General features: G+C 38.0%; 3 protein-coding genes across 12 annotated transcripts; all 3 read right to left on the reverse strand.

Annotated features, from left to right (window-relative positions):
- Positions 1–10808: 10808 nt before the first annotated feature.
- On the reverse strand, positions 10809–12966 carry LOC135653155 (uncharacterized). Of its 2 annotated transcripts, XR_010502349.1 has the most exons (3): positions 12785–12966; positions 11247–12601; positions 10809–11136 (listed from the first exon to the last, which is right to left on the reverse strand). XR_010502349.1 is itself a non-coding variant. In XM_065174763.1 (2 exons), exons 1-2 carry the CDS (start codon positions 12848–12850, stop codon positions 11504–11506), a joined length of 1164 nt encoding a protein of 387 aa, XP_065030835.1. In that variant the 5' UTR covers positions 12851–12966; the 3' UTR covers positions 11150–11503. The 2 variants fall into 2 exon arrangements, 1 of the variants encoding a protein (XP_065030835.1); XM_065174763.1 differs by lacking the exon at positions 10809–11136 and having other exon boundaries at positions 11150–12601.
- Positions 12967–13351: 385 nt separating this feature from the next.
- LOC135653156 (uncharacterized) lies at positions 13352–14804 on the reverse strand. The gene is made up of 2 exons (XM_065174764.1): positions 14339–14804; positions 13352–13958 (listed from the first exon to the last, which is right to left on the reverse strand). The coding sequence occupies exons 1-2, from the start codon at positions 14787–14789 to the stop codon at positions 13879–13881; spliced, it is 531 nt and encodes a 176-aa protein (XP_065030836.1). The 5' UTR covers positions 14790–14804; the 3' UTR covers positions 13352–13878.
- Positions 14805–16283: 1479 nt separating this feature from the next.
- LOC135653214 (uncharacterized) lies at positions 16284–25522 on the reverse strand. 9 transcript variants are annotated; one of them, XM_065174932.1, is made up of 11 exons: positions 25412–25522; positions 24864–24994; positions 23228–23418; positions 22904–23128; positions 21415–22767; positions 20827–20896; positions 20544–20744; positions 18948–19006; positions 17664–17727; positions 16895–16966; positions 16284–16748 (listed from the first exon to the last, which is right to left on the reverse strand). In XM_065174932.1, exons 3-7 carry the CDS (start codon positions 23363–23365, stop codon positions 20689–20691), a joined length of 1842 nt encoding a protein of 613 aa, XP_065031004.1. In that variant the 5' UTR covers positions 23366–23418; positions 24864–24994; positions 25412–25522; the 3' UTR covers positions 16284–16748; positions 16895–16966; positions 17664–17727; positions 18948–19006; positions 20544–20688. The 9 variants fall into 9 exon arrangements, with proteins under 9 accessions (XP_065031004.1, XP_065031009.1, XP_065031012.1 ...); XM_065174937.1 differs by adding an exon at positions 24328–24409 and having other exon boundaries at positions 17664–19006; XM_065174940.1 differs by having other exon boundaries at positions 17664–19006; positions 23243–23418.
- Between the last annotated feature and the right edge of the window lie 564 nt (positions 25523–26086).

Here is a 26086-nt window from a genome sequence, read left to right on the forward strand (position 1 = left end):
CTTATATAAAGCGACCTCCCACTCTTTAGATTTTTCGACAAAGTCATAACACAACCACTAGCAACATTCTTAGAATTCCTATAAGAAGTCAACTAACATATTATTACAGAGTCAGTCATAGTTGGTAACAAGAAGGTTGAGCTAAAAAAAGGGTCAAAGATGAAGAGAGTCTTTATTGGAAGCTCATCGAAGAGGCCAAGGAATGATAGGCCACGAGGTGATAAAATGCCTGCTTGATGAGATTTTACACTCTTAAACACTTCCCATACCAAAGTTTTCATGCAAATCCAGGAAAAAGTGTTATTACGAACCTCACGACCACTAAAAGCACTATCGACAAGGAGAAATATGGTGAGATATTATCGATTTCATCATGATCATGAGAATGATACCGAGAATTATCATACCCTGAAGGAACAGATTGAAGAATTAATTTAAAAGGGGCATCTCAACATATTCCTTCCCATGGTCCACAAAACTTCACCAAGGCCTTGTGGACCTATTGAGCAGTGGGTTGATGTAATCGTCGGAGGGCTTGCCATAGGGGGTAGCAATGCATCTATCATAAAGGCTTATGCAAAAAAATCCTAATCCAAGAGATAATGTCTGAATGGAGATCAATCTATCATGTTCAAGGATCAATTGATTGTCTCGAGAAGAAAAATATCTTGACCCTAAGCATGATGACAAATGTGGTCTTCCTCAAAATTATCAATGCATTGGTAAAGAGAATCTTGATCGACACTAGAAGCTCCATTGAAATCTTATACTATTACGCCTTCCAAAAAGTCGATCTAATTGTCAAATATCTATAGCTTATTTCCTCTACTCTAATAAGGTTCACTAGAGATTCCATTACCTCACTAAGAACTATGGGCCTCTATGTAACTTTTGGGTTCAAGAAATAAAAACTAAATTTCTAATGATAGATATTCATTTGTATATAATGTATATGAGTCATGTTATCAACCTAACACATGATACTTAAGTTTTCTACAAGCTTCTAAATAAGAGAGCTGAGTAGTGATCCAAATGAGTCAAGATAATGCTATTTGAAATCAATCACTCTACCAAAAAAAATAGCACTTTCAATTCGATAGATAGATCCACATGGACCGTCACCATCTAACCCACATCTTGAGGTAGGAGAGTCATCAGAGGAGAATCCTCTCAATGATTGATACTTGGAGCACTCAATTAAGGTTGGAGTCACCCTATTTGATGAGCTAGCTAAGCGATTGGCCAGAATTGATTGAAGTTTGGCTAAACACCGACTCAACATTGATTCGAGACATCAAGCGATTTGATAAAAGTCTCGGAGGTTTATGACTGATCAATAATAAGTGGTTGAAGAAGTTAATAAATTATTATATATTGATTTTATCTATGAGATCAACTATCTGCTTACAAATATAATCCTCATTAAAAAAAATAATAAAAAGTAGAGATTATGTATTGATTACATCGATCTTAAAAAGAAATGCCAGAAAGATAGCTTCCCTCTTCCCCGAATTGATCAAATTATTGATGCCACATTTGGACATGAATTGCTAATATTTATGGATGTGTTTTCTAGGTATAATCAAATAAAATTGGTACGAGATGACGAAAAATTATAACTAGTAGGGGCTTTTACTACTATGGGGTCATGTCATTTGACCTTAAAAATATTATAGCAACATATCAAAGAATGACCAATAAGATGTTTCAATAATATATTAGACTGATATGCTCATGAAGAGTCACTTTACAAAGACTCACTTACTTAACTTGGTGGAGACCTTCGTAAACATAAAAAATTTCAAATGTACTTGAATCCTATTAAGTGTGCATTTAGTGTAAACTTTGAGAAATTCCTTGGCTTTATGATTCACCGGTGAAGGATAGATGCTAATCTAGAGAAAATCTGAGTTGTCATAGACATAAAGCCATCGACTTTGGTCAAACAAGTTCAGTAGTTGATCGGTTATATCATTGCATTTAGTCATTTCCTATCTAGAATTGAGAATCAATGTTTACTATTCCTCAAGAACTTGAAGTGCCCAAAGGATTACTAGTGGATTGAATAGTGCTAGGCAAACTTTGATTTGCTTAAGAATTATTTGGCAGGCCTCCCCAACTTTCTAGCCCACTTCTAGGCAAGGAACTATATCTATACTTATCAAAAACTCCAATGGCTATGAGCTCATTATTGATTTAGGAAGAGACTCAAATATAGTGGCCCATGTATTATATTAACTATGTACTTCAAGATGAAGAGATCATATACCTAAATTTTGAGAAGCTCACCTATGGGTTGGTGCCCATAGTGAAGAAACTCTGCTCATACTTTTAGGCTCATCATATCATTATCATGACAAACCAGTTAATGTTCCAAATCCTTTCTAAGTCGGATGCATTAGTTAGACTCCTCAAATGAGCACTTGAGCTCAACAAGTTTGATATTACTTAGAGGCCTTGAACTACAATTAAGGCCCAAGCCTCGATGGATTTTAGAACAGAAATGACTCTCATCTAGGAGGATTTGGAGATGATCGATTATTAGACTCTCCATGTAGACAAATTTATGACACTAACGAATGAGGGAGCAGATCTTGTCCTTAAAAGTCCTGAGAGAGAGGTCTATAAACATGCACTCCGATTCAGCTTTAGAGTGATCAACAATAAAGTTAAATATAAAGCTTTATTAACTAGGCTCAAGCTAAATAAAAACATAAAAATTGAAAGTTCAAAAATTTTCTGTGACTCTTAGCTAGTTGTCAATCAAGTGTATAATGTGTATTAGACTTATGAACCTACCATGGCAGCCTACCTCACCAAAGCCCAATAACTAATATATGATATCCCTTAGAGCAAAAACATCACCAATGAACCTACCATGGCAGCCTACCTCTCCAAAGCCCAATAACATATCCAGCAAAAACATAATGGTTGATACTCTCTCCAAACCTTTCCCAATGGTGTACTTTAATGTTTCAAAAGGAATTATAATAATGACATTAGACCATCAAAAGTATCAACAAAGATCAAATTTTAGTCATCTCAGTAGAAACTATCCAAATGGGTGGTATTTGGAAGTATCTTAAGACTAATGACTTGCCTAACGATTTAACCAAGGCAAGAAAATATTTGGAGGCAATAAGCATTGTGCTATATTCTAAATGATGTCCTTTATAGATGATCATTATCATATCCTCTCATTGTATCCATCCTACCGAAGCCTCTTCAGTCTTATCCGTGATCTATGGAGTATGTGGGGAGCATATTGGAGCAAGATCCCTTCCCTTTAAGGTATTTTGGTAAGGTTACTACTGGCCAACCATTAAGATGCAATGGATTTTGTCCGACGTTGTGATCGGTGTCAATGCAATACCCAAGTGTATAACCTTTTGATGGTCAAGTTGACATGACAGAGCTTGGCCCTTTGCACAATAGGGCTTAGACATTCTACTATTTCCCCTAGTTTCAGGGCAAAAGATATAGTTGATTATAGGGGTAGATTATTTCACAAAATAGGTCGAAGCTGAACCCCTAATCTCAATATCAAAAAAAGTAAGTTGAGGGTTATATTTGAAAAAATATTATCTCATGATTTGGGGTTGCCCAAGCAAAAATTACAGATAACGGGATACAATTCAACAACACTAAATTCATAGAATAGTAGTTCCTTCGAGATTCAGCTCGGTGGCACACCTCCAGACTAAAGACTTGGTTGAAGTCACTAAGTGGGTAATACTTAAAAGTATGAAGAAAAATATTTTGAGGGCTTATGGGAGGACAAACTCCCGAGTACTCTAAAGAGTTATTGAACCACTCATAAAGCTTTTATAGGGGAATTATCATTTCACCTTACCTATGGTATAGAAGTCATGCTCCCAATTGAGTTAATCTTGTCAACCATTTGAACCCAATATTTCTCCGAGGATGACACAAAACTCAATCTCAGAGCCAACTTAGATATAATTAATGAAGGACCCAAATCCATTTGAGAAACTTAGCCTACCAATGATCTGTGGCTAAGGCATTCAACGCACAGGTTCATCTCCGACAACTAAAGGAAGGAGATTTGACCTTAAGAAAAGTTAAAGTTAGTGATCTGACCCATATAAGAGGCAAGTTAATACTAATGTAGGAAAGACCATATCAAATCTCAAAAGAAGCTTAACCAAGGACCTACTGACTCTAAACCATAAGTATGTCAAACATTCCTAAGACTTAGTACATTTCCCGTTTCAAGAAGTAACATCTTTAAAAACCTAAAAACCCTTTTGTAATCTTAACATATTGTGTAAAGACTCTTTTTGGCAAAGAAAGATGTTCTATTCATGAAAAAACTTATACAATATTCTCGATAGCTCTTACATTTTAAAATGAGCATCGTCTGTCAAAAGAAAAACAAGTAAAAGGATATCTAACAAGCCAATTCCTACCCCTTTAAAATTTCTATAATTTCATCTTCGAGGGGTGAGTTGGTGACAAGTGTGACAGTCAGCTCCTCAATGGCAACATATGTGTTGGCCAACTCATTGTCCTCTTCATTGGCTCAACAACATCTCCCTCCACATAGATAGTTATCTTGCATCAGTCATCAAGGTCGTCAGACCCGACCATGACAACCTTGCTATCAATGGATATGGTCTTAAGGAACTCATTGTTGATGTGCTTATATTTAGTTTGGGAAATCGCAAGCTTATAATTGAAGTTAAAGGCATTATGCTCCTAAGTTTTTTTCTTGAAGCCTTGGAAGACCTTGTACTTTGCCACCCCATAAACTTCTACCTTCACCTCACGGTTGTCTGCTTCCACTAATGATTGGACCATCATCTTGTTGGTGTGTTGAAAGGTCACATACTTTGAACTTCAAGGCCAAACCCTCCCACCTGAGGCATTCAACCTCTGTTTTAGCATCAAGCCTCTAGTGGTACTCTTAGGTAGCTTCTACCTTTGTTGCTGGATGCACTGCCTCCTCCCATTGTTGTAAGTCAGCCACAACCACTTAGAACTTGCGTTCCATCTCACCGTTTCGAGATCAGAGTTGGGTTGTCTCGTCTTCTGCCTAAGACCTCTTGACTATATTTTTTTGCTCCTTAAGGAGCTCAACCTCTCGGAGAAGGTTGCTTGCAACTATTATCAAGTTTCGAGCATCTTAGTCTTTGCCCACTACCGATGTGGGATTAATTTTTAACTCAATCCATGGGTAGCTTTACTTAAGGCTTCTCATCATGCCCAAATACTACGTTGGCTCTGATACCAAAATGTCACGACCCAAGTCCGATGGGCTAACTGACCAATAACTCTGTTTGGTCCAAACCATTGACCAAAATGTTTAAGCCGAAGTTATCATAGTACACTCATCAAACTTTTATAAGTCAATCTTAATCTTTTGTCTACTTCCGATGTGGGGCTAATTGGGGTGTCAACAAAAATAATAAGAAATTGATAGATTCAGATGTCTCAAGTCCTTACCATTACCAAGCTCTTATGTTTATCTACGAGGATGTACTTGGTGGGCCTTAGGTATAGACCCTTGGCCAACACTAGGTGCAAGAGGCACTTGTTCCAAGAGGTGGCCTCCCTTGGAACCTCCCATGATAGACTGGCATGGGTTATGCACCAGTCGAGGCTATAGATGATCCCTCATCTTTGGGTGACTAGCCCATGGACAATACGCATCGGTATGAGTTTTGTTGGATTGACAGGAACCTCATTATCGATGTAGACGATAGGCCCCCAAAGGTGGTCAACGATCTCACTCCCAAATCTGATGAGGATGCTTGTTGCTATTGTGGCTGCTCTTCTCCTTCAGTAGGTTTCTACATGACAACCATTGGAGCGAGGGGAGTCGAAATGTCGGGAGGAGCCCTCTGGTCAATGTGTGCCTTCTTTACGCGCCTGTTGGCTTAGTAGTGGTGATGGAGAAGTGGGGAGCATTTTTGCTCGACACAAGTGCTTGATGCCCCCCGATGACTAGTCGATAGGTTTCACTTTTGAGCTCTTCTTCTTAATGAGCTCTCAATGACTTACCTCCTTGAGCGACCATTTGTCTAGTCTTCCCACCTTGGTGGTGGGCGATAACCTCTATAATGATCCCTTGGATGTCCATATCTGCAAGGGAGGTGTGTGAAGTTAGTGACTTCAGAAAGACATATTAGCAAAGTTATAAATGGATTACCTAGAGGCGTTGGGCTGAGTCCTGCTATAATGAGCCATTGTCGCCCTTCTGAAAGTTGTTGGTGGAGTCGAATAAGACTAGAGATAATCTCCTAAATTACTTTTTCTTTTGACCCGTGCAACCTTGAGGCCACATTGAAAATTTTCAAGTGGACCAACTTAAGTCAATCAACCACTCGTTGGTCGAAAGAATAAAAAATATCTCCTCTTCCAACCATTACAAAGGGTCAAAACGTTATGAACTCAACATCCAGGTTGGGTAGAGAGAAAGTAGGCTGATCCTCCGAAGCACAAACTATAGTAAGCAAATAGAAGGGTTGATGTTAGGGTAACATGAAATCTTTGACATTTTTCAACAAATGCCATAAGAAAGCATCACGAATTTGATGTTATATGAGTGAGAGAGAACTTCTAGAAGTTGAGAGCCTTTAAAACAAACACACAAAAAAAAAAAAGATAAAGGGGAAATAAAGTCCCACCACTCGATCGAGCAGGCAGCAGGTCATATATGATGGATCTCCCAAAGAAACTCCAAGTTAGAGACCTCTAAAATCGAGTCACACTTTATAATGGGTTTCCATTGCTAGTCCTCGTTAGCACGACTGACTCGACTCCTGAAAGCGCCACTACAAACAGCAAGAGCGATGACGGGATCGGTGTTCCTCAGGTCTCGCCGCACCATGTGGTAGCCACGCCACCACTCAGACAGCTCCCTTCCAACGTCACATCCTTGTCGCCGAACAAGATGTGACTATGCGAGCAGCACGGCCTGCAAGAGAACCTTCTTCGCCATTAGTTCACCTCTTGTCATCAAGAAGCTCGATATTAGTGTGCGTGTCATGAGTTGGAAACGTTCCTGCCTTCACTGTCATTGTTCCTGCCTTCACTATATGTAAATCATCCACAATGTCATTGTTCCTGCCTTCACTATATGTAAGATCTGCAACACATTCTAGTCATTTACATCATCACAAGATCCACAACACACCATATAAGTTCACAGAATTATAATCAAAGAACATTTCTACTAAAGCAGCATAAAGGGATCCATCATAGCATGTGATTCACAGAAGAGACATCCAAGGAAACATTTCTACTACTTAGCAGCATCCAAAGATCTAACACACCATATAACTAAGAGAGATAACAGAAAAAAGAAAATTTCTACTAGTATATCCAACAATCCAACAGACCATATAAATTCATACAAGAGACATTCAAGGAAACAAATCTACTATTAAGCAGCATCCAAGGATCCAAGAAAGCATATAAGATCATAAAATAGAAGATTAGTTGTTACTGGAACTTCAAATACATGGAAAATTTATAGCCAAAAATTTTTAGGCATGATAATATCAGCCCAGTTGATCGAATTTCTGTATCCTCGAAGTTCAAGCTTCTTCCTGTAATAAGATAACAAGAGTTGCAAAAATATCCTGTCCATGTGGGATGCTTCTGCTGGTGCCGAAAAACCATCACATCTGATGGGCATCAACCTTCACTGATGAGACATCAACCACATCAAACCAGGACAATTAATTTAAAAGAGGAACCTCCACCACATGAAGAGAATCCACACCCACCTTTTTTAGGCATCAGCCATTCCTGATGAGGAATCAATCATAGTCAACCAGGATGATTCATATAAAACAGAAACATCCACTATCCACACCTATCTTTTGTAGGCACAATTCATTTTTGAATTCAGAGAACAAAAAAAGAAGAAAAAAGAGTGCGCCTTTATTCTTTCTCCACTGAACTGATGTCTGAGAAATCTATCTACAATTCCACTGAACTGATCTCCAGTAGACAAGTGAAAGATGTTCCACATTTATACCACCAACAAATGGACTTAAATAACAGAATTTGATGCGCTCTACTAGAAACATTAAAAAGTAAGCTCTCCCTCTACGAGCCTCCCATCAATGCCAAATATAAGGGTCCAATATAAGCAATCTTATCCCTACATGTGAAATACTATTAAAAAGACAACAATTAAATCACAAATTTTAGTTGAATGATTCTTCAAATATTTTTCCATCCTCAAACTACTTCATGATCAACAAATAATTAATGAAATGACTTTTCCCGAATGAGTCATGACTAAAGATTAATAAGTTCAAACTTATGGCTTTGTGAATGGCACGTACAAAACAAGCTACCAAGCGGTGTAGTAGACACCTTTCTTTATCAGTGTATCTAGGTGATACAAACGAAAGTTTGTCAGGATGTTCTTTTCTGCTAACTTTAGTCTGACATCAACATCAAAAGAGAAATTATCTAGGGATATAGTTTTCCTGCTATCGATCAATCTTCTTAAGAAAAACAGTGTTGTTGTATTTCTAGCTTTTTGAAATAGTTCTGGTTAACAAATAGCATGATTTGAAACAACCAAATACAACTACCATAATTCTGGGAAATGCATATACAAAGAAGGAAAAAGGGAAAACAGAAATGAAAGTGTAGAAATATAGAGATCAAGAATAACTGAAGTTACGGTTCAATATGTAGAGAAGAGAATATCTAATAATGTGGACAGTGAGTATTTAAACTTTATGAACTTTTTAGTCAGAAAATTACAATGGTAAGCTTACAAATCAACCTTCCCTCAAATTGATCCACCTATTCTAATGTCGGCCGGGATGCTTGCGCTCACAAACAAGATTGTGATTTCTTCTAATTCATTCATGCAATATGATCTCCAGTTCTCCACTGTTGACATTCAGTGTGCCAAAGAAAAAAGAGACAAGATCTTTGTGTGTTTTCTTGTAGATTTATATGTAAGAATTACTTACTGAAAACTAGAGGATCATACATAAAGCAGTATCCAGATGGCTCACCCACAGTACAGAAGAGCCAGAATTTTATTTATGAAGATGCCAATCTCTGACATCCATTTCTTAGTAACTATACGGAGTACTTTCAGGCCGAATTGATCATCATAAGGTGTTTGCGCTTGATGTAGTCTCCAGATTCCATGTCGACATTCTCCTCATAGGTGGTCTCAGACACACGATAGGTGGCTGGTCGGAAACTATCCTCTACTTCACAGGCCTCTTTGTGCTTGTATACTTGGTGAGTGTTTGTGAGGAGAGGTCTTTCAGACGTAGCCTTCTCCAACGAAGAGACATAGGCGTAGTAGTCTCCCCCTGAGGAGATCCTTGCCTCATGGAACTCCACATGGCTTTGCTGTGGGTGGTGGTGGTGGTGGTGGTGGTGGTGGTGACTCCCGAATGACATTTTTGCGACAGACCTTAATATGCTAGGAGGCTTGATGTTTGTTTGGCTCATGGCTCTTCCTTTTATATTCAAATTATGAAAAGAACTTATTCTCAAAGGATAAGAACACACTTTATACCAGTTCCTGCCATCATATCAGGCATCAAATAATAGCAAAAGGAACATGTATTATGGTCCCAAGCATTTCAGTTTTACTCTTAGGAACAGAAAAGAAATTCTTGAACTTCCAAACAATTTAACAGGGGAGTCTCAATGAACAGATATTCATTCTTTTCATTTACCTAACAGATAAAAATAGAAAATACAACTGCTGATCATTTAGTCAAGAAAAAAAAAAAAAGAAATAAATCATTCTTGCATGAGATCACAGGTTCTTGCATGCCTAGTGTTTTCAGGCTCTTGCTGATTGAAGGGGAAAAAAGAATTTTTAGATGACTCTAGCATGAGAGGGTTGATGTTTTCTCCACGAAAAAGTTATGTATGTTTCTTTTATCTTCAAGGATCCAGACACAACCATATAAAAACGTTTATAAATAATAAAAAGGATATTTTTCAACTATTCTCATGCAAAAGCTTGTTATAAGTATTAAAACAAGGGTCTAAAGCTTCAATAACTTGAATAACAAGAATTGTTATTTATGACATTCCTGGTTCTATCAGGTTGTTGATGAAAAAAGAATCTTGAGAGCTCAAGACCAGATATGATAAAAGATGAGAATGTCAATTCAACTGAAGCAAATTGTGGGGTAACAGTACGACTGTACAAGAATATTTAAGGAATACAATCAAGTTCAGTGTAGAGAGATCATCGATGACAGACAATCCAACAGCTAGTTGGCTCAAATTACAGAAAAACAGCATGGCTTCAGATGTCGATAAGCATCACTTGCATGAATTTCCAAGTGGTAAATTTCAGTTTGGAAGTTTTAGACTATGCTGAAAGGTCAACTGAAATAAATAAAAACACCACAATTTTGGGCTATTGGAGAAGATTTTAAAAGTGTGTTGTCAACTCTTCTTGATTGTTCTCCTTGATCAAGGACTGAAAGAGCAGACTGCTTCATGAGACGGAGTGAAAGAAGAAGTTCCTAAAGAAACTTAAGGAACTTTCAGAATAATTTAACTGTCTGATTGCTATATTTCAGTAGACTATCACAGAGCCTTTCTGTGTGTGCAAACATAACTACTCTTAAAGAAGATAGAAAAAGATCAAACAAGATCATATCATCATCAGTTGCTTGAACATCTGACATAAATAATATGCGACTCTTAAACCTGCAGAACACATAACAACATGTAGACACAATCACATACTTCTAAATACCAAAATAGTAAAAAGAGTGAACTATGAGATTGATGCAGTTTGATTTAAGGGGTTTGACTGAGCCACGTCTATATGTTCAGGAATTTCATCATTATTCTTTTTTCGTATTGAGAGTTGCACGAGTGAAATATTGCCAATTTGTATGAAGTCATACATGAGATTTGCCTTGGGTCCATAAATACAATATAATTTGTTTATGAAATAAATGATATTTCTTTATACAGACTGCATTACACTTTGTGCATTTGCAGTTATACAGATTGTTGATGCCTAAGATACTGAGATCCTCATATTTTTAGAGAATAATGGTAATGCGAACACATGAAAACATATACTGTGCAAGTTCCATCAAACCGAATTCCAAACTGATAAAACTCTGAGGTCAGAAGGAACACAAGCATCTGCAAAAGCAAAGAAGTGAATGTAACTTACTATCACCAAAATAGCTTAGTGGGGCTTCCAAAGCATACTTAATTTGCACAGTACAAAAAACACAGTTAAAATATCTTACTGATAACAGAAAATGGAGAAACCTCTCCTTGTAGCTAGAAACGCTGCAGACACTACTTTGGCACCCAAGTTAGGTGAAGCAAGCATGATTACTTGAGTATCTATATACAATGTACACGTACACCTTAGAACTTCCGCTTTCCAACTTGCCTCAGAAGAGTCACACAAATCAGATCATAATATCAGCAATCAGGCCATAAATACCAGCATACTGTTGTTTATTATTTTTGAAAGAGACTCCTGTAAGTGCAATTCCAATCACCCATGTTCTCTTTTGCAATTTCCAGGTAGGAGATATTTGTACTTGTCAAAATTCTGAAGCAGATAAGCAGGAAGATGGACTGCAGAATACGTGTGAGGTATAGGCCCCAGCTTCCCTACAATCTCCTTAAATGTATACTCCTCCGGAAGCATGTCATAAAGGTCTGCTCCTCGGCATATGACATCCTGAATCCTTGATGGATTCAGAAAATAAGCAAATCTCACACGATCAACATGGCTGTATGCCTTCATCTTGAACACAAACTCGCCGATGTAGCGGAAGCAGAAGCTACAATGCCACCCCGAATCTGACAGTATGTCATCAGTCTGGCGGTAGTGGGCATATCTCGTCTTTCCAGCACGGTACCTATGAACCGAAGCCCTCCAGCTCTTGTTATCCAACAAGAACTCAAAAGAGTACAAGTAATTCCGCAGTCTGAGATGTAGCTTTTCTGGAATGTCATCGCACCACCTCAAGAGGTTAATCGTGTGGCCACTTGGGATCTCATCAACATCCGACATGATCAACAAATCATCATCACCAATTCCTGAAGCCCTGATGAGATGATCCAATGCCACTCTCTGGTAGGACTCCTCAACAAAAGGGTTCTCCCCCTTGACGAACCTCCCACCGACAGTCCCGTAATTGAGCCGTGGCTCCACAAACTCAAATTGACCCCGGTTCTCAGCAAAGAAGAAGGGCTTTTGCAGGCCAGTGAAGGTAGAATTAGACTCGAGGAGCACGAATTCCGAAACATAAGGGTACAATTCGTGCCAGCGGATGGCAAGGATGTCCAATTCATTGCTAAAGAGCACCGCATCGAACACGCGGCGGGGAACATCGCGGACTCCCCAGCCATGGAGCTTGCAGAGGTTCTCCATGGAGACATTCTCGTCATAGTAATGGGGGATATCCTTGAACGGCCTCGGAGGGGATTCCCAGAGAGGGCGAAGGAAGTAGGTGATCTTTTGGCCATGCAAGTAGATGCCGACAACAAAGGTCGGGACGACCAAGAAGAGAAGGACTACGGCTCCGAAATTTGAATCCCGGGGGGCGCACCGGAGCTTTGACATGGTCCGTATCGCTCTGCTTACCTGCCCTCATACACAACGACAACGATCACGAGTATGAGGCTCTCTTGGGCAATTCAACAAACACGTCATGGAAAAGACAAAAATTCTCGGAAAAATTAGAGCAAACAGGATCGACAAGCACCAAATCCAAACGCCGAATTCGAGAAGCGAGGAACATAGGAGGAACGAGAAAAGGATCATCACCTGAGTGCAGTATTCGTCGCTGGTATCATCCGACTTCTTCGAATCGTAATCTAAACCTTCGAGCATCGCGCAAAGGGCTCCAATTTACGTTTATTATCATTATTATTATTATTATATGGGATTTTCACATATTTATCATCTCAAACTCGAAATTACTTTGTAACCCTTTACAAAATCTTAAATTGTAAACTATATTAGTATTATTTAAAGCTTATATATATATATATATATATATATATATATATATGTGGAGGAATAAATATGAAAATTATTTTTAAAGGGATATACATGTAATTTGACCATATAGTTTTATTTAGAAGGAGAGAGGGAAACGAACGGACACCGATCGGTCTTCAAACCGGAAGAGTCGCGTGTCGGTTGAGCTCTCGCGTCGATTTATTGGTTTTAATTCTCGAGCCAGATCCAATATGACAACATTATAATGAAAAAGAAATAGTAAATTATATATTATCCACATGTGATTTTAGTCTATTATCACAAAATAATTATTTATATTTATAATTACTACCATATATGTCAAAATCATAGTGTGTCAACACACACACACAAAAAAAACCAGATTATTAATTGTTTATCATAATTTTAAAGAATCACAGCAGACTAAATCAATGTATTATAGAAGCTCTGCTAAACTTGTTCTTCTTGCAGTGCAGAGACTGACATGGGGATTCTTTCTTGGTCTCAGTATAAGCATCCTTCATTTACTGTGGTGGATGCATCATCCCCCTCAGAACAGCACTGCTTTCATGTGGGTCACATCAATCAATGTCCACAGAGTAAAGCAACCAACATGAAAACGATTTTGTTAAAGGAAGATGTGTACTCCACAGGAATGCAGATCAGACATGTTCTCAATGTGATTTCAGACGTCTTTCTTTCTTGCAATTCTCTACTTCTTATCTATGCGTCAGCTTCCTTCCATCTCCAGAAAAATGATAGCAGCATGCAATGAAACCAAGCAGAGAAACATCAGGAGAGGATTCACTCTGTCAAAACATAAGCTTGGCAGCAGAAGCCGATGGATTAATTCTTCGATCTCCTGAAGAACTGGGAAAAGTCGAACCATGTATGTGTCAGCTGCATAATTTAATAGTACAAGCCACTGCTTGGGCCCAATACTTGAGCCTTGCTTTTACTGCATCCGGATCATCCCCTGGTATCAACAGAAGAGGAAATTGAATCAGAGATCATGGGAGGGCAACTACAACAGATTCACCAAATAATTCTATGATCATATATATCTTTTCCAAGAAACAGGAAGTAATCAAATTCCCCCATTTACTCGATTTGTAAACACAAAGAGACCACTCCTCGTGATTGGTTGAATTGTATTGGGGATAAAAATTGGCCCTTTTTTTCTAGTCTTCGTGGACATATGAAGCAATATTAGGAATGATTTATCCGGATGAACACAAATAAGGGTTGCTTGGAGGAGGAACAACAAAGATGGGACCTTTTGGCTCATTTGTAGAACGCCAAAAACGAATCTTTGGCACAATTAGCAAAGGGGAGGACCCAAGAAAGAAGTTTTACCAGGGCCGGAGATCCTCCAGTTGGCGATGGGAGGAGAAGGAGGCGGCGCGCTCAGATCCATGGACTCGGCAGAGGAGGAGCGATCCTGCTGTTGCTGTTGCTCGTCCAAGAACCTCTGGCTCATGGAGTAGCAGAGCTCTAACGCAGGGAGCGTGTCGCAGAGCTCGGGGATCTCCTCGTAGCTGAAACCGAATCCGAGGTCGAGGCACCCTTTGAGCTCATCCAGGTCCTCATCCGTCAAGCTCTTCGTCCTCGCGACGCCGCCGGTTCCCTCCTCTCCGCCGTCCGCCCCGTCCACGTATCCCTCGAGCGTCACCCCGCCGCACTTCCGCGGCCATACCTCCTCCTCCTCCTCCTCCTCCTCCGCTTCCACCGCCAGAGACAGCGTCTCCTTCATCTCCTCCTCCCTCATCGAAGGAAGGGAATCGGTTTCCATGGAATAGCTTCCCATCTCTGTGTCTCTGTGGCCGCGGTGTCTGGGCTTTAAATGGGTTCCTCTGATGATGATGATGATGATGGGAAACAGACGGCATGTGATGCCGTTCGAAACACGAGAGGCAACCTGGACGATCAATATCTACTCTCTTTTCTCTCGTACCGTACAAACTTACTTGTATTTTTATTGGATACTTTTGTGTAGGACCCACTTAAATCACCAAATTAAGCCGATGGAGTCGGGAAGACAGGTAACTCCGTCGGGCTTTTGCAGCTCAATCCAACCTGGGTTTCGCGTTGGGTTTGCTGCCTCCGAGTGCACCAGTGGGGAACGAGACGCATGGCTTTCAGCCCACGCGACAGCTTGTGGTGGAGCGGCGCCGCTTTTTGGGGCCCACCCTCGTTCCGTCCACACACGTCTTTTTCTTCTTTTTCTCTTTCTTTTTTTTTGAGAAAAACCCAGGCTTAAAAAAATATAATATATAGTCAATAAAATACAGATAAATCAGTTCATGTATATATATATATATATATATATATATATATATATATATATATATATATATATATACTCTTCCTTCTTTTCATGAAAATAGAAAAACTGTCCCTTATTTTCGTGTTAATACAAACCACACAGCCATTCTTCTATCTCCAAACACTTCGGGATACCCATCAGCACTCATCTTTCTTGACAAAGATTGCTGAAAAGTGATTCATTTCAGTAACAATGATTTGGACAACCAGCTTTAAACTAGTGGTTGAGGAACATCACAGCAAGGGGCTGTCTTGAATCTGTCTATGGCAGGAAACTGAAGCTGATTTGCCAATCCTCCCCTTGGAGATGATTAGAACTAAAACAGTTGACACACGTAATCTCAGTCATTCTCAAGACACTAAAAACACTATTTATATTTTTTTTTTGTATCCTACCTTGTGCTTTCAAGCAAGTGAAGGATGATCAAAGGAGGCAAATTTTAGCATCCAAACAACAACTCATGTATATTGCTGTGAACAAAAGTTTAAATGAACTGCAAGCTGCTAGCTTTTGGTCAGGAGAGATGAGTTGTTTTAGTACCAAGAGGGATATTAAACTCACATTGTGAGCAGCAGACTACATTATCTAAAGTTAGCCTAATGATCAAACAAGCAGCCACATGATTCCCTCGATCGATGATAATTATTACTAAGGCAATGCCTTTGGCATATGATGAGAAGCTTGATGTTAGTTAGAGCTAAGTGATGATTATTTCCCCAAATCATCATCACCAACAAGGATAAGCAATTGGTGTTTCTTACTATTGATGACTTGATAGTTCCAAATGCAGGTAGAGATCATTTAGGAAGGCAGAGTTTAGTGCACCATACATAAATCTACTCATGATATATTTCTACATTTGATGACCTTGCACTGGGCCATACATCCAACTAACCTACTAAGCTGCAAGCTGCAAAAGGATCTACCTACCTGTCCATACTCATTGTGTGTCCATTATTATGCTCAAAAAAGACAAACCAGAAACCATAATTTTTTTCTTTTTTCTTTTTTCTCTGTCACAACCACAACAATTGGATCTACAAGACTTTTAACAGATAAAGGACAAAGAAGAAGAAGAAGAAAGAAAAGATTTCCTGTTCTTAAATGATCATGTGGCTCAGGAGAAACAGAAGATTCAGCAATCCATATGAATTGTTCTTCTCATGAGTACCCGACTCCCCAACTCCTGTCCTTGGAAAATGTGACATGTGGGCCTTTCTTTTAGTCCACTCCATTTCTTTATCTTATGATGTTGATGCTAGAACTGCAGTTGCGACCATTAATTGGCAGTCCAATATTCTAATCCATACAACTCAGCCAGGTCAATCCAATCAAACTATTGCTCATTTGTTTCTCTAGAAGGATCCACTTGCGTTTTTCTTTTCCAACCTCCCCCTGGCTTCGAGTGCAGCTGGTAGCCGATCAATGATGAGGCATTAGCTGTGACAAGTCAAAGGCAGACAGAACATAAAGCCATGAGGTGGACTGATCGACATTTCTCCTGCAAGTTCATGTAGATAAACGACCAAAACAAACAAACAATGTGGTATATGAGCAAGAGAAGATAAGTGAAGGAAGCAGCTGACTTTGGCGAGGTGTGACGATCATATAGGCTTGGATGATGCCAACGAGATGCTTTTGGGGATCATCAAGTGCGTCTGAATGAAAGAAGAATTGCACACTCTTAATTTTGTAGAAAATAACTTCAATTTGACATGGTCAGCCAGTTGTGTGTTTTACTTATTACTTGGTTTTGGGGATCCCATACATGCCTTTGGCAGTTTATGATTAATAATGAGGGACATGCATTCAGAAATCAGAACTATTACTGATCTTGCAGTAATTTTAATTTTATAAAAGTTCGGTATAATGGAAAGCATGCAATATCTACCCATTATAATGTTATCCATTCTCCTAAGAAATTCTTACCATTGTCATGAGTACTATTTTTCAATAACTCCATCATAAATGCTTTTTTTTTTCCTCTAACTCTCCATGATAATAAGTATGCATGAATAAGATATGAAATTTAATTAAATATGGATATTGAGAAATCAGTTTATAAAGGATAGACTTGTTTGAGAAACTATTATATTTATTGCACATTGCCTAAGTATGAGCTCAACAAGTTATCAAAAAGATTCCAGTTCATCCAACCTGAGTTGATGAAATTGATGAAACATGCTTAACCAAATAACACAGAGAAAAAAAAAGAAAGAAGAAAAGAAAGTGGTGAATTGAGTTTAGATTTAACTGTGATATATCATAATCTTTTTATGAAAGCTTGTTTATTATTTTGATCCAACATATCTAAGATGAAAATTCTTCTTAAATTTTAGCAACAGAAACACTTACAAAATGGATTCACTCCGTGCCTGTAAATGCAGGTGAAATATAATGCTCATCTCCTAGAAGTTAGCTGTTACATCAATTTCAAACTTCGATAAGTCAGAGTTGGCAATATAAAAAGTAATCTGCCTAGAAATTAGCTGTTAAATCATTTTCAAAGTTTATCATAAGCCAGAGCTTGCAACCAAGTAGCATGTTTCAAGATTGAGGTTAGGGGAAACTAGTAGTTCATATGAAGTTACGACAAAAATATAATGGATTTAGCTTCTGATAACCATACACAATCAAGGAGAGCACAGACAACACAATTTATTGCCATGTAAACTTTTTTTTTCCAATGTATCCAGCAGTAATATAGCAACTCAATGGCCTGGCAACAAGAACATAAATTTTGAGCCAAAAATTTTCCAATCAGTATAAAAGACTAATAGTACACATACCTAAATTAAATTAACTAAACATGATTGTAAACAGTGTCACATGATCAAACCTTGGGCTCAACCACCATCCATGTTTTGACTCAAATGATCCACCAATCAACAACTATAGCAATAATGTGTTTGATAACATGATAAGCAATAATATCTTGTTGGATCTAATTATTAGACTTCAATCATGGATACATATTTTCAGATTCAAACCCGAATACTATAAGATAATGCATACAAGTTCAAGATGCAAAGCTGACCCCATAGCTAAATGGATTAATTTTGGCATTCTTATCATAAAACAAGGTCAGATTTTGTTCAGGTTTTGTTGACACTAAGACTGCCATGATAAAAGCTTAATATCCCACAGGAATGCCCCAAATTAGTATTCTTATGCTGGACATTTAACTCATATCCCTGTAATTAAGAAAAATAATAGTTCTATTATTAAAAACTAAATATATAGCATACATATATGTTTATCTAATTATGCAAAGTACTCAGATCTTTAGCACAGAGATATATCTCAAACATCTCTATCCCTAAACAAGGGCACTAGAATTAGATTATATGGATGACAGAGTGAGGTCCAACCTCCTTGCCATGTACATTAAGTTCATTCACCTTCGACAAATGCATATAACAATGCAGTAACATGCATGCCAAGGTTATGTTCAAACCCCTTTATCATCAAGATGTTATCTCACCTCAACTATCTCTGCCATTGAAAACATAGGCATAGTTTGATGTATTATGTGATATGGAATCCCAAGGGTCAATAAGCCATGCGAGAGAGGACTAATAATAGGTAAAAAGTTTAAGTTTGAAGATTTTCTGTTGTAAAACAGGTCCTGAAACTTACACCTCCTTGGTTTCCTTGCCTGGTTAAGCAGTAGCTTCTCCTGTCAGTATATTTATAATCTACATAACAAGAAAAAAGAGTTGGCATTGATCAGATAATTAATTCACCCAAATATGGATAACTATTTCGTTAGAACATCAACTATCATTAAGAATGAACATACAAGATATAAGTCTTGCTATGTTCTTCGAAAATGACACGCACGAATGTCTAGCAACATAAATACAAAGTTAATCTTAAGATGACTTGTTGCTTTTGCCTTCTGAAAACCAGAAACTTGAAAAGATAGATTGGAATTCCAGATGCTGTCTGTGAACCAACTCTAGAATCCAATGCTGTGATCATTTGATCCAGACGCTGTTGTAACAAATTCCAGAAGTAAAGACAAGTGCTCAAGAAAAGATGAATGCACAAACAATCCTAAATGGCCATTATCAGTCAACATTTTATCTTTACTTTCATTAGTTATAAATGACAACGAATCAGAATTGAACCATGTCAGTTATTACCTGATGACCTTTTCTAGTAGATGAAATTGTAGTAGCAATGAGTTGAGTTCTAAACTAAAGACATACAACAACAATAATAAAACCGTAAGTCCCCACTATTTGGGAGCGTACTTGGATTTTTTGTCATCATTGAGAGCTGAAATCGATTAATATCCATGTTTATGAGATTTGACATAATTTTATGCTAGTTGTCAGTGACTTAACATAACCCTCCACCTTTTTCAACCAAAGATAGCCTTATCCTAGAACAATATTCTAACTCTATTCCTTTAGTTCTAAGCTAAAGGCATGAATTCAGAAACAGAGAGAGAATACTACTCTAGGTTCAGACTATCTCTGGATAGTTTTGCGCTAGTTGTCAGTGACCTAATGCAACCCTCCACCTTTTTCATCCAAAGATAGTCTTAGCCTATAACAGTATTCTAACTCTGTTCCTTTAGTTCTAAACTAAAGGTATGAATTGAGAAATAGAGAGAGAGAATACTGTTCTAGGTTCAGACTATCTCTGGATATGAAATACAATTTGAGCAAATTCAGTATAAAATCGCAGGTTTGTTGCAATATATGATCAAAGCAATAGGCAGAACTTCTGTCACTTCTATAGCAAGAAGAAGTAAAAGATATGACAAGAAGCAAAGAAAACCAAAAAGGATCTGCAAAGCTATTCATTGATAGTAGGACCCAAGGCACAAAAGTTTTTTTCATTGCATCAAAGGACCTAATATCTTTGTCCAATCTCACATATTGAAATTTAAATAATATTTCTAATATTGAATACTAATTAAGAGTTTTCAATATCTATCATAAGATTGGATATTGGATAACACTTCAAAATTTTCAATAAGTCTTCAATTAGGGAAGACCCCAATTATGACAAGGTATAGATCGAAAGCCCATATTGAGAGAGAGAGAGAGAGAGAGAGAGAGAGAGAGAGAGAGAGAGAGAGAATTCTAGTTAAGTTTACAGCATTTATTAAATGAAATTATTTAATGTAATTCCAAGAAATGAAAAGGCTTCTGCAGAGTGATTTTCAATATCTGTATATCCGTGTCAAAAGAATAAATCTTTAAAAGGAGAAGACTGGACCTTAGGAACCAGCCATGTGGAACACCTATGTATAACGACATCGTACATAGTTTCCTTTGCTGAACTTCTGATTCTTTTTTAATCCATAATAGTGTCATTTATAACATGAAATGCTGCCTCTTAACATGGAGTTCCTCGGGCAACTCTATGCTGTTAGGTCTCTTGGAAGTATTGTCTGAGGAGGCCCGGACTCTAGAGCATCTGCATATTAAGACACATGGTTAATGCTGAACTGTCATATAGAATATAAATTGAACTTAAGCTTTGATCAAACAAAAGTTACTCTTAAGGTTTCCTTTCCCTTCACTGGAGTGCTCTGGCCCTGCATCACAAGGCATAGTATATCTGGTAATCTGACACGGAGGAAGGATCAGTTATTTCTTCATACAAAATAATATATAGAGCAAATTATAAATCCCTCCAGTTTTTAGGTTACAAAAGAAAAGTATAACCCCATGCCGTTCCAGGAAACAGCATGGACTTCTAGACAAACAGAGAGTCCTTTCAGCTTTAGATAAATAGGCAAATAGGATGAATGCTCATTAAGTAACAGAAAGAAAAAAGCATGTTGGTATAGTTATTGGGCATTCATGGCATGTAACTTAACAAGCCTATTCAATCCATGTCAATTTATCTGGCAATAGCTGGTCCTGCCTAGGAAGAGACACTTCTTACATATTGTTTGACAAAAATAATTTTGGGGACATTATATAGTTCTTTGGTGAAAGCTTGTCTGAGACAATGGTTGATCAAACAAAGCTCATAGTTCTCCAGAAAAGTATAATAGCTTTTATACAATATGGCGACAAACTTCCTTTTAGAACCAAACATCCTAAGAGTTACATATTTACTGCTAGAAATGAGCAGGTACCGATTCATCTTGAAACACCGGCATTGGTTCCTTGGGAACCAAGGTTCCATAATTACTACATGCTTGCTGATAGAAAAGACCATTTGCTGCTCTCATCTCTGATTGTGCATCAGCCATTGGACCATCTAGTAACCTCTGTCCAGTAAGTTGACAATAATTTGACAGCCCTCCATGTGAACACACATTATCTGGCAGCTCATTCGTGCAACATATAAATGAGCCTTCACAAGTTCCAGTATGATTTCTAAGATGACCAGAATGGTAAGTGTCCACACTATCTTGCATATCCTTAAACATAGGAAGGTTATTTTTATCGGGAACATCATTCAGTGTGTTGCATAAAGCCTTAACTTCAACATCAACAAAATCGACACATGCAGTCTTAGGAGTGGAGCCATCATTTGTCACAGGATAAATGCCACCATCATCCTCGTTAGTAATAGATCTCATAGAAGCATTAGGTGGCGATGCATTGCCCTTAAGCATCGTAAAGGAAGCATCAAAAGAGTCTTGAGTTAACAACATCCCTTCTCGGGCGCAAGGTGCAGTATCAAACGCCAGGTGGTTTTGTGCAGAGTAAGCTGCACAGGAAGATGAAACCACTTGATTCTCCTCCAAACATACTGATAAACAAACAGGAACACTGCCTGATGTCAAAATAGAAAATCCAGATGTCACTACAGTTGTATTGGGTGGATATGCCTCAGAATTACAATTTTCACTGACAACTGAACTTGAGGATGAATTAGTACAGCCAGTGTTCTGCTCAACTTCAATGCCTTGAAGGTCCATCCCAGTGTCATCAATTGGCAATATTTTAATATGATTGTCAACTTCTGGAGAATCACTGATATCTTTCGACAGAGTCCGTGTCTCATGTTTTGCATTCTGATGGACACACATTTCGTCCTTCATGCTATTGATCCATCCTAATGGACCAGAATTTAAATCAACATATAAATTAATTCCCCCTTCTGACATCACAAAGAATTGAAGGGTAGGGGTTCTTGTAGAAATTTCATCAGAAGATACAAACCCACTTTCCATGGAGTATTCATGAAGTTTATAAAGTTCACATGGCATAGGAACTGTATTACGAGTTTTAGTGTCTCTAATAGCATCATGGATCTGTTTCTGCTCTTCATTTCTTGGTCTCACCAAATTTTCAAATTCACTTCTAATATTCGTTTTCTTGCACTCCAGACCAAGAATTTGGGTTGTTCTAGTCTCTTTCATATCAGCAGCAACACAGCTTTTTACTCCCTTGTTACAATGCTCAAAAGTAGAATAACCAATACTTTCAGTACCATTACTATTAGCAGGCCATGATGGACATAAAGCATTTGTAACAGTCTGTGGCAGCAACAAAAAACATAAATCTTCATGGAAAAGTCATTAACTGAGCAAACAAAATGTCCTAAATGAAATTACATGAAAAGAACCTAGTGTGAACTAAGAAGTACAAGCAATCAAATACAATTATCTATACCTTTCCTGAAGTTGGATTGACCATGTGGTCAATAACATCTATTTGATTACCAGTATGATAGAATGGTCGTTCATCACCTCGAATTTCATTAAAACCTGAAGACAGTCCATGTGTATCAACCTTGGAAGAATTAGCTTTTGGTTCGGATACAAGTGATTTTCTAGAAGATCCATCCATCGAATTAATTGAATTCTCCAACAAAGCTGCTGAACTGGCATTTCTTTTCTGCAAAAACCATAAGAAAAGTATTTAATAAATTCAAACTAAACTGCTACCGAGTGTACACGTATATCGGGGAACGTTATTAACTCTTTAATAATCCACCTTAAACAGTGATACCAGTGAGTCGGCTAGTTGAGCATGGCTTCTATTTGCAGGAAGATCATGCTGTTTACACAATTTTTGGAGCTCCTTTCTAGACATTGTGAGATAGAAGTCCAAGTTATTCTGGTAATCCATCATCTCAACCTTCCACGCTCAATAGCTAATCCCCAATAATCGTGCTATTTTGTCCACTAAGTAAAAAGAAAGAGAAAATTAAAGAAGTTGCAATATTTCTAGAATACAGCTGTAACTGCATACCAAAACAAGAAAAACAAAAGCAGTAAATTGACCACATATTCTAGAGGAAGTGGAGGAGAGAAGAACAAGCAAGGTGGTTTCTCATAGATAAATTGCAAGAGAAGTCAAAACAAAAACAAAATAGTATCAGTAATATTAACAATATTAGAAAGAAACAGAAAATGGGACACAGCAATGTAAACTCAAAAGCAGGAGAAAACAGACGTGAAAGAATACATATACTTCAATTTTCCACCGCCACACAAGATAATGATGAGTGTCAAAATAGCACAAAATTTCTGATCAGATAGTGATAAGAATTACCAGTGTTTGAGCAAGGTAACTAAGATAGAATGAACATAAATATAATCTGATCAGGAAAAGCCTACCACTATGACCAGGATGTGTGATGTGATCCACGGTGAAACTTTATGACATTTATTCTTTTGAGTGTGAGTTCGCCAAGTTTGATTGAGAAAGCTAAAAGATACTTGGAGCCTTAAGTGTCTTATTTTAGATGTTGGGTGCATATTGTATTCCGTAAGTTCTGAATTCAGAAACAGAAAGGGAAACACAGGTTGTTTCATTTCTCTTCTGTTGATGTTGGCTTTATGTAGAGAAAGAAATAGCAGGATTTTCAGACTTGTCACAGAATGTTGAGGAGGTTTTGGATAGGCCTGTTATGAGGTAAAATTACAATTTAACAATCTGTAATTGGCTGTTCCTGATTGTTCTTCATCCTTTTCCCCCTTCATTTTCTTCCTTTATTTTCTGTTTACTGCATTTTGTACAACATTTTCTCTTCTTTTGTGCATTTAAGATCTTTGAAGTGAGTTCTGGTAGGGATCTTCCCTTCAGCTTACCTATTTTGAAATGGGTTCTGGTAGGAATCTTCCCTTCAGCCCACAAATTTTGAAATAAGTTCTGGTAGGGATCTCCTTTCAGCTTTCCATAAGAAACCGTGAAGAGGGAAAAAAAATTCAACAAGCATCATTAGAAACAAACATAAAAGTGAGAGAACATCTTTGAATTAAAAATCATATTAGTTTTCTGCTTGATCAAATTGGCAAAAGAACTTAGTTTAGGCCCTCTAATCACTAAGAAACAAGTACTAACGAAGAAGCACAATGATTTTTGGACTAATAATTCTTATTGTAAACCAAATTGGAGTTTGCAAATCTAAAGTTCAAGAACATCCGAGCCTGACACATTTTATTCTCATGATCACATCGAGAGGCTTTTAAGTAATTTCAGGACACAACCAAATTGTTCTCGACATAGAGATGGACCAGCTGACCCCGACAATGATTCCACTGTACGTATCAGATTCATAAAGTGCAAGCAACAGCCCAAGAAAATACAATAGAATAGAGAACCTTCAAGTAATTGAACAAATTACCCAATTTGCAAGTACAATAAGCAAAAACGAATAATTGACAGCATCTTTAGGAATGAGAACGTGGGTCTTAGCATCACGATGAGGTTGTTCCTTTGCTGTAGAATCCAAAGCAGGCCTCCCTTCAAGATCCTCTTCGCGACCGAAACAACATAACCAGTCAGTTTCCTGGTAGTGTCACAATCACAACGAAAAAGAAACAAAGAGAACAAAAAAAAAATCCGAGTCCTTATGGTATCTTGCAATTGATCGCAGCTGTTTTCCCAATGGCAGCAACCTAAGAAGCCTAAAGGACTCAACTTGCCTGTGGAATCCAATATCGCGTATCGAGAAACAAATCAAAGCAACCAGTAACTAAAACAGAATCCAATAGAAATCAGACTGAAGCGCTAAGAATCGATCATCTCAACAGACCCTAATGAACATCAAAACCGGAACACACCAAAGATCGAACCAGACCTACAGAAGCGGGAAATCTGGGAACCAGAAAAAGAGGACCGCGTAGGATTCGGTAGAGTAGAAAGCGGGTGAAGGTTGCGTCAGCATGGTACCTCGTCAACACCAGGAACGCCGGAGCTCCGGTCGACCGCTGAGCGTTCGCCGATGGACAAAATGATAAGCCGAGAGGGAGAGAGAGCACTCAATTTGGATTTGGGTTCGACTTCACCGCATCGAGAACGAAAATTAACGGGTCGGATTCCGGTAGCTTTAAAGTTTGATCCGGCCCGTTTGAAACCCCCCGTGTATGGCCCGTTTCCTGACGCATTTCCACTAAATCGGACTCCCTAAAAATAACGAGACTGCATTACGGCCATTAAGGCTCATTAATATTATTATTTTTAATTAGACCGCTTAGCAATAGAATCTTTAAACTAGAAAATTTTATATTAGAATCTTTGTGATCATGAAAATAAAATATTTAAGTTTATTTATCCTAACGACATCGATTTTATTAATAAATATATAAAAAAAACTAAATAAATAAGTAATTTTAATATTACGATTGGTAATAACAGATGACGTCGATGGTGGTAGATAATAATACCGTTGGAGGCCACGAGTAATTACTGTGAACGGACGAAGAGAGTAGTAATGAAAGATAAGGGCCACTTTGCATCTATGTTGACGCTAATGTAGTGAGTGACCCTTTTCACTGCTTTCCATTTGCATCAGTATTGACACAATTTGTCGAGTGATATTGTTTTTCATCTACGCCAACACCAACA

Source organism: Musa acuminata, chromosome BXJ3-11 (assembly GCF_036884655.1).
Source record: "Musa acuminata AAA Group cultivar baxijiao chromosome BXJ3-11, Cavendish_Baxijiao_AAA, whole genome shotgun sequence".
NCBI lineage: Eukaryota > Viridiplantae > Streptophyta > Magnoliopsida > Zingiberales > Musaceae > Musa > Musa acuminata.